This window comes from Gymnogyps californianus, chromosome 7 (assembly GCF_018139145.2).
Source record: "Gymnogyps californianus isolate 813 chromosome 7, ASM1813914v2, whole genome shotgun sequence".
Taxonomy (NCBI): Eukaryota; Metazoa; Chordata; class Aves; order Accipitriformes; family Cathartidae; genus Gymnogyps; species Gymnogyps californianus.
In genome coordinates this window covers 931,654-944,467 of record NC_059477.1, presented here as the reverse complement: position 1 = coordinate 944,467, position 12,814 = coordinate 931,654, and the positions used below count along the sequence as shown (strand labels likewise).

At 52.9% G+C, this 12,814-nt stretch overlaps 1 protein-coding gene across 1 annotated transcript in view; it reads left to right on the top strand.

Moving 5' to 3' along the window:
• The window catches only part of LOC127018445 (aryl hydrocarbon receptor-like), a 29,504-nt gene that overhangs the window by 8,510 nt on the left and 8,180 nt on the right, over nt 1-12,814 (top strand). Inside the window, exon 3 of the mRNA XM_050900056.1 lies at nt 10,713-10,831. Coding sequence (XP_050756013.1) covers nt 10,713-10,831 — 119 coding nt within the window. The remainder of the gene's footprint in view (nt 1-10,712; nt 10,832-12,814) is intronic.

Here is a 12,814-nt window from a genome sequence, read left to right as displayed (position 1 = left end):
GTGTCTTTGGAGCAGATATTCAAGTCTGTGGGGCAGGAGGATAGACCGGTTGTTGTGAAAGGCAGGAGGAATTAGCTGCTGCCCACCATTTGGTGTCCTTCTGCTAGCTCTCCCTCCCCGATTTAAGTCTCCCGTCCAGCCTGATGCGTGGTGCTGCTTCTGGGAGCAGAGACGAACCAAACTAGGTTTGGCTTTTTGTTGCTGGTGGTGGGTTTCTTGGCTTTTTTTTATTTTCGTTTCAAAAGTTTGGGGAAAGACTGGTAAGAGATGAGATGGACGATGCTTCTTCTGAACAATCCTCTGGTCCTCCCCGGCCTGTCTGCATTGGCTGATATTTCCTCCTGCTGCCTTTGGTGCAGCTTTTGCTGGTTTGGAAACTATCTCAGGAAGACCCTGCAGAGGTGACAGGTCTTTGGCTGGTTTCTTCTTGGGGGTGGTGGAAGGATCCAAGCACCTCCCTCTCCAGATGGAGAGGATACACTGTCCTGAAGAGCGTGCAACACCTGCTTGAGTTATCAGGGAAACTTCACTGGCATTTGAGCTGGCCAGGCTTTGTGCTGGTGTCCAGAAGCTCGTTTTGGCCATGCCAGGTTTGCGTGCAGGCTGAGCTCGTCCAACTGCAGCCCGAGGTCGGAGCTGCTGTGTTATCCCTTTTTTTTGGTCTCTTAAACCAGTCAGACCTGCTGCCTGGCCACCTGAAGCAGGAAAACCAGCACATAGCCTTCCCCAGACAGCTTCAGAGACCTGCGTAGGTCCAGCATGGAGGTTTTGCTGATAACTTCTTGGGAGCTTCAGGTTTTCCTGGAGCCCTCCCCTCTGACACCAGTAGACAGGGCTGCAGTAACCAGCAGGCTCATAAAAATGCACGTGGCACCTGTGACGCTGGCCCAGGTCAATATAAATCATCTGCCACGCAGATGCCATGAACAAGCAGCGACTGGTGGAGAAGGATCTGGTTTAGAAACGTTTTAGAAGACCTCCTCTAAGCAGGACAGAAATGGTATCAACTTCTGTGGATGGAGTGAAAGCTCATCAAGGATGGTCAGTGTTTTCTGACAAGCCCTACAGCTTTTCTGATCTTTTTCTCGATCTTGTGCTATTTTGGGGGTTGACTACTCTTTGTGGAAAAAATGACCAGTTCCTGGTGTTTCCACCAGTTTGCATCTCAGACTGAGCATGGCCCTCACTTGGAGGGAAAGAGCCCAGCTCTTATTTTGCATGTTGGATTTAGAGCTGGGTTTGCACAGATTTTTGTGCCTACTGTAAATGTTTGCACGGTGACTTTTGTAAGGTTGCTTTATCTGACGGACAAAGCAAACAGGATTCATAATGCGTTCACGTTAAAAGCTCGGTGACCTAGAGGTGAGTTTCGCAGCGCCGTGCAACTGGATCTGTTGTCCTTCAGGAAACCGTGCTCTGGGCTGGCTGTGTTGTGGCCTCTAAACCTGTCCTTCTGCAAGCTTGGGTTTATATCCAGTGTCCAAACTCTCCTTTCGGAAAGGAAATTGCAGGTGGGCTCAGGGTGATGTCCTGAGGCGCCTCGTTTGCTTGTGCTGCATTTCTCGTGCTCCCTCCAGCCGTAGGACTGAGCTTCCCTGTGTGTCTGCACTGCCTGGCTGCTTACACGAGGAGAAATGTGAGGAAGGGGTTTCCAACCTTCTCTGCCATCTTCTCTGGTATTTCTGATACGTGGGTACTATGTGCCTCTGGCCTGGGAGCAGACCTATTTAATGGGGTTTAGGAAGTCAGGCATCAGGGTCTGGGGCAGTGTCTTGGGTGGGACAGAGTGGAAGGCAACCCATAGTGGGTTTGGATGCTGCTATCAGTGCCTGCTTACATGGGGGATACTGGGGAAAGGGACTTGTCTCATGTCATCTGGGTGGGATCAGACTCAGGTCGTGTGGGGCCCATGCTGGAGGTCTGTCTGGCTGTCTGGCTGCCCTGCTCATCAGCCTTCCCGCTGGTGTTTGCCCGGCCCCATCAACAAACTCAAAGCAGAAAAGAAATTGATGGCCAAACGCTCCAGGGAATTGGCTCCCAAAGCTCAGGCTTTCTTGTGCTTGCCTGATGTGAAGCTCCAATGTCCCGTCCTGGATATCCCTGTGTTACTCCTCCATAATGCTGCTTTTAGCTCACCGTCACCTTCCTCGGGGTGTGAGGAAGAGCTGGTCGGCGGGCACAGCAAGGGGGATGGCCAAGGGGAGGGCCGGCCGTGAGAGCCGTGGGTCAGCAGCAGGTACACAGGAGCTTCTGCATCCTTCCCTCTCCCACCTGGGGAGGAGCATGGTTATCATGATTTATGCTTCGGGTCTGCAGTTGGATAAGCAGGCAGCGGGATCGCAGCTGGAAGCTCACAAGGATTTAATTTTTGAAAGTTGAAAGAAAGTGCTTTTGGGATTTGAACTTGGTTCTGGAGCACAGGGCTGTTTGGAAACCAGGAGATGCTATTGCAGGGCAATGACTCACTGGATCATCTTTCAAATCTGCTTTGCTTTTAAGTGTTCTCTCTTTTCTGTCCGTGTTTTAACGAGAAGCCAGAAAAACTTGTAGTTTGCTGGAAATGACAAGCTTCAGGCATTGAGAGGAAAGCTCTTGAAGCTCTGTGCCTCCATAGGCTTGTTTGGGGCATCCACACATCTGCTGTAACTTGGCTGTCCCCTGGTGCAAGCGCTGAAGAAGTTGCATGGCTCTCTTCTGCCTGGTATCACAGTCTTCGCTGTGCAAATTAAAAAAAAAAAAAAAAAAGGATATTTGGCATGTGAGTTTGGAGTCGGGTGTTCAGGGAAATCATCTGGATTGGCCATGATTGCCAGCTCCTGAACCACTCCTTCCCCTGGGGTCGGGTGGGACTGGACTTTGAGATCAGTTGCTAAAATCTCAGCATATTTTAGCCAAGCTCCTCTACAGTACAAAAGTCGGCAGGATTGGTCTCCCCGCTCTCCTAGGAGCAGCGTGGTGGCTGCATAAAGCCCTGCTGCTGGAAGCTGAAGGCAGCACTGTCTCAAGGCTCGGCGTGTGGCAGATGTGTGTCTCAAGCCATGGTGGCCCTCGGGTGATATGTGTGCCAAGTGCCAGCAGGATGGTGGTGGCTATGTCCCCTGGGTCTGACTCTTCCCCGTGGTCAGGAGGAGGAATAGACCCAGGAAGTCCAGATTTCCCCCTCCTTTGCTCTACAGCATGCACTTGTCACCAGCTTGTGGCTGATGCCCACTTAGGGGAAGAGCTTGCCCCGCAGGTGCGGATGGCTGTACCTCAGCTGGGGACTTGCAGGAGCTGAGCGGTCCCGTGTTCGTTCTTCTCCTCAACTAGATGAAGCAACTCCATGCTCCCAGGGTCAGAGCCTACTTTGAGCATCAGGAAAGTTTCAATCTTGCCCAAGGTTATATGGGTAAGACATGGCAAGGTGGAGGTTCCAAGCTTTACTCATCAGATCCAGCCTTTGAGTGCTGGTAAATAGCAATGACAACTCTGGTGCTATCAAAACCTGCCTTAAAAGGCGCTTAAAGGTTTTGTCACTTGTATAAAAAATGGCCGAACCTCACCGCCAGACCTGTGCTGAGCTTCTGTCTGCAAACCAATTTGCGGTGGTTGCTGCTTGGACCTATGTCTGATGGTCTCCCAGATAAATCTGGAGTGACTTTGCTGATCCCTGTCTCTTTGAGAGTAAGTGCCCAAGGAGAAAAGCTTGTCTCTATGTTTGCGGTGCTGCTGGCTTCTGTGATGCTCTTGGGCTCTGTATGGTGTGACGGGAGCTCCACTTGCTGCAAACAGTGAGATCTCATGAAAGCTTGGATGGATTTGTTTAGTGCTGAGTGGCTTGGAAAACCTCCAGCTCGCTGGAGATCTGCGCTGGGGTTCATTTCCTAGGGTTCACGTAACAAAAGCAGCAGATGCTGGGGGTTGCAGCTGTGGCTCTGCCAAGGATGAGAGCAGCAAGAAAATGGGGCTTAAAATGTTCTGCGAGGTGGAGAGGATGTGCTTAGGGTATGTGCTGCCATGCCCTCTTCCTAGAGTAAGGTCACCCAGGTGGTGAGGTCTGCAGTAGAGAGAACCAGTGGAAAACCCTCTCCTGGTAGGACACCATGCTCTGGAGGTTGGCAAAGCTTGAGATGGCTAACGGCTCATAACAAATGGCAAATAGTGGGGTACCTCCCTGTAACCCACTGGCCTACACCCAGCCCAGTGTCAGCCTGGGGCAGGAGATGCCACTTTCCACGTGTGTGTTTTTGAGAACGCGTGGTCCACGCATGTGTCCTTATTCTTTTTAATCTCCTGCCAAACCTCTGCCGTACACCCGGTCTGGGCTGCTGCCCAAGCATTAGGGAGGGCCGGATAGCGTCCCGCAGGGGCTGTGACCCAACCGACGGGTTGGCAAGCCTGTCTCCTTTGCAGGCTTCACTCTGCACCTTGCGAGCGCAGCTGGAGACCTAGAGGTATGCCTACAAGGTTATTGGGCATTTTGGCTTGGTGGGGAGAAGTGGTTAAGGCTGCAGGTAGGAGCTGCCCAGGTGGGACCGGCTTCAGGGGCTGTTCTTCATGCTGGTGCACCAGAGGTGGCAGGTCACGGGCTGTGAAGAGTAGTCAGTGTTGCAGCTGACTTTTATATATGTGGATGTATTTTTTTTTTTTTTAGACTGCACCCATGTCATGGTTGCAACCTATTTAGGATGAACCTAGGGAAGGTCTTGCATGATGCAGCCTTTCCCCTGGGCACCTAGGGCTCTCCAGACAGCCATGATGGGATCTTCTGCTTGGTCTGTGCTGAGCAAGAGCTCATCTGTGCCCGGTCCAAGTGGTCCTGGCTGCCACCTTTCACCACGATGACAGCCTCTTAGCTCCACAGCGAGGATCCTAGACCTGCCGTTTGCAGGCAAGCATTTGAGCACCAGCAGGTGCCAGTGCAGAGATGGATCCCACGAGGATGTGCTGGGTAGCATGGTCCTGCCACCACGGGAGCCGGAGTCCCGGTGGGTCTCCGTTCGCCTGCCCACGGAGGAGTGCAGGATGAATCCTCCCAGGTCTGTGCTTCCCACCAGCAGTCCCAGACAATCGCTGTGCCTGCACTGGTGCAGTTAGGAAGGTTAGATCCAAGATCCCCATCTGCCATCTGTGCCAGGGACCGCTCGTGGTCCGGGGAAACCCGCTCCGGCTGACCTTGCTCGAGCAGGGGGTTGGCCTAGGACATCTCACCAGGTCCCTTCCAACCTCTGCTGCTGTACAATTCTGCAATGCTCTGCTGCGGGGCAGCTGGCAGCAGTTTTCACTGGGTAATCTCACTGCGGTCAGCATTAAATTAGCTTTTTTTTTATTTTTCTCCTTGTTGATTGCTGTTACCATGGGCCGGAGCTGCGGGGGTCTGGACCTGAAGTAACTGATGCGGTGAAAGGAGTCAAGCTTAAATCCCTCCCTGGGCAAGACCCTGCAGGACCGTGTGGGAGCGTATGCTGCAGCAGCAGGTTGGAGAGGTTGGCGTGGGCTTCAGGGCTGCCAGCACTCCCCTGGGCATTCCTCTGCTCCTCGGAAAAACGCTGGGTGACTTTTTCTAATAGGTTTATAATCCGTGGTTTTGGCATTTGCCTGTTTTGCTTGGATGGCATGAGCCTGCTCTGCTTGGCATGATGCCTGTATTAAACAGCTGAGGCAAAGGTTGGTACTAATTTGACGGGGTTTGGGATCGAGTCCAAGAGGAAGACGGTTGTGCATGGCTTGGTGTTGCTGGAAGAGCTGGGAGCTCCTGATTTCTTGATGCCAGGCATCTCTGGAGTCTGTTCAAAGAGAAACGCTTGCCATGGGTGAAATCTGTCATCTCCCACCGGTGTAACTCAGTCCATGAGAGCAGAACTGACTACAGGATTTTTTTTTACCAATAACTTTTTTTTCAGTGACTAAACTACGCCAGAGGCAAGGGACGTGTTAGCCTCCATGGCTGCATTGCTGTGTTTTTCTTCGTGAATGTGATGAGCAAAAAGTGAAGAGATGAGATTGCTTTGCTCCTTTTTCTTTCTTTCTCATTCTTGAGGTCTTTCCTCCGCATTGCAGGGCTTAGAAACCTCCTTGTAGAGGCAAGAAAGCCAACCCAAAGGGATGCTCTTGGGGATGTACAAGACACATCCTGATTCATTAATGCTGAAAATGTTACTGATCCTGGCTGACACCTCCCCTGGCTTCCTTTTGAACGAAAGCCTTCCAGTCTTTGGGGATCACACCAGGAGCAGGAAGCCTCCTCCGGTGCTCTGTCCGGTGTAGGGGTTCAGGACAGAGCTGGATTTCCCCCTCCTGTCTTAAACATTACACACCGATAGCCTCTATCCCAGCACTTTGAAAATATAAATGATCGCCAAATTGCTTCAGCAAATGCCTAGAATTTGCCTGGTAACTGCGGATCACTTTTGTCATGGTCTTTTTAATGTTGCCTTAATTCCCATTAATTCTCGAAGATGCACAGCAGGAGACTAAAAAAGCTGGGCACAAACAGCAAATGTGCATCCTCCTTGTATCTATAGTTATTTCTTTTACTGTGGGTATATTATAGCTTGTATACATGTTGGACCTGTTTCTTTTAATCCCATTAACTTTCTGGTCTCAGCTGCTTCGTGTGGAAGTGAGTCTCAACATGTGGTGGTCCATTACAACGAGTATCTTAAACAGGGGGGGAGTTAACCAGCTTTTAACATGGCTTGGCAGCTGCTTTCTCCTGCCTTGCAGCAGACGGGGATCTCCTCTGCTTGCCATCAGTTGTTTTCAGTGCATCTTAGCCAGCAGCGCCTTGGAGACATGCCTTCAGCAGGCTGAGGGACCCAGGGCTCTTGGGATGCTGAGGGGTGGCATCTCCCCATCACATAGCCTGCTCTGCTGGGGTGAAGAACCCTGGCTGACGGTCCTCCCCGCTCCCGGTAGCACCGGCTCCAGCTTGACCTTGCCGCAGGCTCCGCTCCGGAGTCACAGCACGTCCCGGAGATGCTCTCTGCATCGCCTTCGCCCAGCTGCATCAGGGAGCCAGCGGGAGGGGAAGGAGGCTCCAAGCCACCACCCCATGTCATCAGGAGACGGAGCCAGCGTTGCCTGTCATGGGGTGATCATCCTGCAAGTGGTTTCTGGTGAGCGTGGATTTATGTGCTGCTGAAATCCCCCAGAGACTAATAACTTGTCTCAAGCAAATGGGGGACCCATCATCAGGAGTGATCCCTCCCTCCCATGAGGTTACCCGTGTTGCAGATGGGGTGGGGTGGGGTTTCTGCACTTTGATTAAAAGGAATATTTTTTTTTTTTTTTCCTTTCCAAGTCAAAAAGTGACTGGGAATAGCCTCTGTACCCCTGGGGGTTACATGGGCCCAGAGTCCTCTATCTGGATGTGCTCGGGCATCTCTTGGGATTGCTCCCAACCCCTGCGGTTCTTGGCAGTTTGAGCGAGGATGAGTTCAGAGACCTGTTTGGAGGGGGGGGAGCCACAGGGACGCTTTGCTGCCGACTTGTTGGTTGAGGAGGACACCCAGTCATGACATGTTTGAACGTGAAGAGGGTCACCACCTGAAAATGGGTACAGGAGGTCTCCGGATCATCTAGACCGCTGAGGAACGGCTGTGGCTTCTGAGAGCAGCCTCAGCCCTGCCCGTCTGCTGGATGCTTACTCCACCACTGGCCATCCCCAGCAGGGTGGCTGTCTCTTGAAGCAGAGAAGCCCTCTGCAAGAACAAGACCGGGCCAGAGGTGTTGAAGTGATGATGAATGTAAGGGGAGCTCACGTCACACATTCCTGGATTATTTTGGTGGGAGAGCACCATGCACTTTGCCTCATGCACTGGCCTCAGCGTCTCCTTGGCCTCTGGCCGTGGATGGTGAGGACTGGGCTGGATGTGAACACCAGCTGCTCGACACCACCAATACTTAGAAGCACCAGTTACAATCCATGCCCTGCAGTTAGGACCTTGCAACTCCAGTGTGGTGATACTTGGTGGCAAAGCAGTTGGCAGACACCATCTCTTTGGGTTTCCTACCCTCTCTCTGTGCTCCAGGCCTTCTCCCCAAGTCAGGTCGTCATAGTGTGTCCTGTATAGACACACTATGTGTGTCCGATAGATTAGAGATAGATTCTGCAGGGTTTTCTAGCTCAGCTGTGCAGAAATGGACCTGTGTTTGAGAGTAGGGGAAGTGAGCATCTCTGATGGGAGATTAAAAGCCCCTTGCTAAGATCGGTGGGAGAGTTGGAAGAAATAATTTTGCTGGAAAGCACAAAATGAGCAAGTAGGTGTTGTGTGTTGGATTCTGTAAGCCCACAGCAGCTCTCCCCAGCTCATTGCAGCTCTCCCTGCAGATGCTGCTGGTGGACACTGGGAGAGAGCTGGAGACCATGTGCTCTTGGGACGTGCATCCTCTCAAAATGCTGTCTGCCCTTTTGGAGCTTTGTTTTGGAAGAAGTTGGTTTCTTTTTTAATTTCCCTGCCAGCTTGCCTCATTTCAATGGTTTAGAGAGGAGTCAGCCCTTCAAAAGAATTCAGATTTAAAAAAAGAATCAATATTTCATTCTGAAACTATTCCTCTCCATCATGTGTGAATTGAAGCCATACCCGTGGTCCAGATGGGCTTTGGATGGTTTTCCCTGGGGATCGCTTGGCAATCGTGCGAGGAGGCTTTTTGCTTGGTGACTGCCTCAAAATTGCCTTTTGAAACTCCTGGGGACGTGCCTTTCCTTGACGGATGAGCAAACTGAGTGCAGTGACTACTTCCCTGGCGCTGAACCTCATCTTTCCCAACCGTTCCCAGAGGTGTCGCGTCCCCTGGCCCGGCTGATCCACCTCTTGCTGATTTGGGAAGTGTCTACGCAGAGGGTCGTCCCCTGCAGAAATGGGAACGTGAGCTTACGCGGGGCAGGCAATGCAGATTTGCGGCGTGGGCTAAACTGACCCAGAGGAGAGCTGTCGGGGAGGGGAAGGCATGTCCGAGGGAGCTGCCCACAAGCCGGGCTTCCCTCCGGCACGTGAGGGCACAGGATGGAAAGGGCAGAAGATGCAACTGCTGCCTGAGCATCTCCAAGGAGCACTCAAGGTGTGGGGGAGGCTGAAGTAGCCCAGTTCTACCAGCGACAGAGAGAGATCAAGGCTAATTCTGCTTAATGGGCTCAGAGCATCCGCTCCGCTTCTGTTTAAGCCTGTGTGACTGCAACAGCGTGGCTCCTCTGTGTCACCTTATGCAAGACCTTCGGCTAATTATCTTTAACCATGCGCCCGGTTGCTGAAAGCCTGCATGGGCGGGTGCTTGTTGTCACTCAGGCTCCACATGTAAATAGACCCGAGCGATGTTTTGACCTTGAACTGGTTTTTAATACAAAAATGCAGATCTGTCAGGGAAAATGCTTTTGCATGTTGATGGTTTGATGAAAAGCAAAATGTCTCATGTCAGCAGTTTCAGATGAAACGTTTTTGGGGTCTGGAATTATTTTGGCTTTGAACTTGGTGCTATTGGGGGAAAAAAAAAAAAAAACAACAAACCTTTAAAACCTTTCAATGGTGAGGTGAGAACTTCTACCATGGAGAAAATTAAATGTGTGGTCAGACTTGGGATGGTTTGGGGTTTTTTTTGCTCATTTCCTACCGCTCCCCCAAGTTAGGAAGACCTTTCCCCTTTGGATCCAGCCACGGTCATGCAGTGCCATCAGAAACCCAGGGCTCAGACGGGACAGGCAGTGATGCTCTGCCGGGATGTGGCTGTGCACAGGGCGTGTGAGTTCTGTCCGACCTCGGGGCGCTGCAGGAGCTCACGGCAGTGGCAGAGGTGGGGTGGTTCCTACACGGGGGCTGCTTTGAGGTTTTCCTGTGAGTTTTTGGTCAAGTTGGCACAAAAACGTGCCTTGAAAATTGTCCTTTTGTTGGAAGCTGAGTTTGGATTGAATTTTTCAATGATAATTCCCCAGCAGATGAAGTACCACGCTGGGCATGTCCCCGGGAGCCTCCGTCCTCATTCCTGTTCCCTGAACAACCGGTTTTGCGTGTGTCCCTTGATGCTCAAGGTCCTGCGACCAGGGCAGGAGGTTTCACGTTGGCTGCACCCACGGGTGTTGCCTTGAAGGCATCTAGTGAGGAAGCATGAGGCAGCACGTGAATCAGCCTGGGGAGGTCATGGCAATGAGTCCTGGGAGCAGAGAGCTGCTCAGGTGTCTCGCTGGGAGTGCCGTGGCCACCAACCCTCTGATCCGCTTCTGAGCAGCCAGAGGCGGAAGGGAGAAAAATAATATGGGTGCTTTGATGGCGTCTCAGATGGTTCGGGAAGGTTTGCCACCGTCTTTTGTCAGCCCTGAAGGGCAGGAAAGCAGACGTTGTGGCACTGGGGTGGCTTGAAGCCAACTTCAGCTCTACCAGGCGCTAACCTGAAGACTTCTCACTGTGTTGGGTGGTGTTCCCTAGCCTGGGCAGCGCAGAAGCACTCACCTCCCCTCTAGCCTTTGCATCTCTGCCTCAGACCTTGGCAGAAGCGAGGTTTCCCAGAAATGGGACCAAGCAGGGGAAATAATCTCTTGGAGGAAGCATTGGGCAAGTTGGGCATGGGTCTATAAAGGGGCTCTGCTCTGGTTTCCACTAGTCTCGTCTTCTTCTGAGCTAGGTCCACATGCATCGGGTAGCATGGTGCAGCCGTGCACGAGCAGCACTGGGGTGGGGAGGAGGAGGGAGAGGCTCCCAGCTTGCCCCTTCCACGCTGATTTCTTGCCCTCTCACTCGCAGCCACAGCTACGAACGTTGGTGACTGCGTGCTGGATCAGCCCAGAGCCCCAGGAGGGAACAGACGAATGGACCCGCAGGTCGTCGGAGAGCTGTTTCCTGAGGGAGAACTGCTGCTCCAGGTATCGTGCCATAGCTCGGTCGTCCGGGGTCTTCCCTTGGCTCCCGTTATCCGCCGGGCACGACGGCTGGTCCCTGTCTGCTGAACCGTACGGCAGCTACGGAGCATGCGGTCCCACCTGTGGAGCAAGAGGAGACCCTGTCCTTGCCAGGAGCTGCTTCGCTGTGATTGTTGCAGGCACTGAGCACCTTGGGACAGGGACAAGTGACGCTGCTTGGCTGGGACGGGTCCCCATCCCCACCGCAGTTTGCTGCCCCTTCGGTTACGCTGCGGCGGCTCTGTAGGGGCTGTACCACAAACTGCATCCGTGAACAGAGCCGGGCTCGGGGTGGTGGGTTGTGCCCTTCTCGCAAAGGCATCGGGTGCTGTCTGCGCCTGTAGCCGCAGGCGTTAGCCGTCGCCGAGCCCAAAGCTGGCATTTTTTCCTTGGGACCCGCTACAGCTCGTGGACCCAAGGTGCACAAGCTCATCCATCCCAACCAAGAGGTGCAGGGCTATCAGACAGCCGTGTAGGGATCGATCCCCGATTAGTCTCCGAGGTGGTGGGTTCCTTGTGTTCTAGTAAATGCCAAGAGGAGAATGGTGACAGCTGCAGGATAAAACATCCGCCAGGAACTGTTTGCCTTCCCTGGGGCACTGCATGAGCTCTCTAGGATGAGTTCGCAGCCTGCCTGGGATGGAAAAAGCCCAGGTTCAGTTTGGGGGCGGGGGGGGGCGGCGCGGAAAGAAGGGAAGATGGATCTTGGAAGACAGTGGTGGACAAATTCAATGCGTGGTGGGAGCTTTGCTTTGTAGGAAGGCCAGTGTGTGTCTGATGAAATAGCTCTCAATGAACTTCAGAGAACAAGGAGCTGGTGAATCAGCTGGCCAGAATGCTCTTTGTTTGGGCTGCGATTTATAAATGTAAGCTGGAAGGAAATGGGATAGAAAGGTCACATGGAAAAGCTGGTTGCTGAATAAACATCTGGGCATGTCAACTTGCTGCTCCTTGGGGCTGCAGAGCAAGTCTGTGCAAGACCTTTAATCTTTCCATGGCTGCGTTCCTGACGTTGCACGTGTCTGTGCTTTCTGGGCCTTCAGTCCTCTTCTCCTTTCTTCCACCTCTCTGAGCACAGGCAGACGGATGCTTGGCTCTCCTTAAAGTCTGACTTTGGTGCCTTCAACCCTGCTCCTGCCCAGCCTTACAGAAATGCCCACCATTACGGGCAGGCAGGCATGTATGAGCAGAGCCCCCATGGGGGATTTTGCTGAGGTGGTGACTCCTGGGAGCCCAGTGTGACTTTTGGCGACGAAGCTTGGACCGTGTGAAGTCTCCCATGCAGGCTTCGCTCCCAGGAGTGGTCTTAGCTGTCTGCAAGTGTGAGAGTCACGGAGGAACAGCTGGAATAATACAATAGCCAAGAGGGAGCCTGCGGTTGCCCCAGTGCCATGATGGAGCTGCTCCCGAGCGCTCTCCGGGGGTTTGAGCTGGACCATATGATGGCAATTTGTTGAGTCACCAGAGCATTGGCAGCCTCGGGTGATTGAAGGCATCTGGAGAGCTTATGAGGTGTTAATGTGACAGAAATCCCCCAGCTGAGCTGCCTGATGTTTTCTTTCCCCTCAAAGACCATTTTAATCAGATACTGTAATTTGCAGAGAACTCTGACTCAGGGCCCCTCGGGGGGCTGCAGCTCACAAAGGAAAGGGACCGGTCCTGCTGCAAGCTGGATCTGTATGGTATCAAGCAACATGCTCAGTCCAGCAGCCTCTCAAATTATCCAAGTGACTAAAAAAAGCCATCCCAGGCGAGCCCGAGTGTTGCTGTAAATGGGCAAATGCATGAGCTGTGTCAGCCGGTTGCTCCTGCCTCCTTTTTGCATGGAGGAAGAGGGTGAGCAGAGCCGAAGGAGCAGCATGGGTGGCTGGACCCTTCTCTCAAGCGAAACAGCATGTCCCCATGGTCCCCCCCCCAGGGGCAGCTCAGCATGGCCGAGTTGGGCAG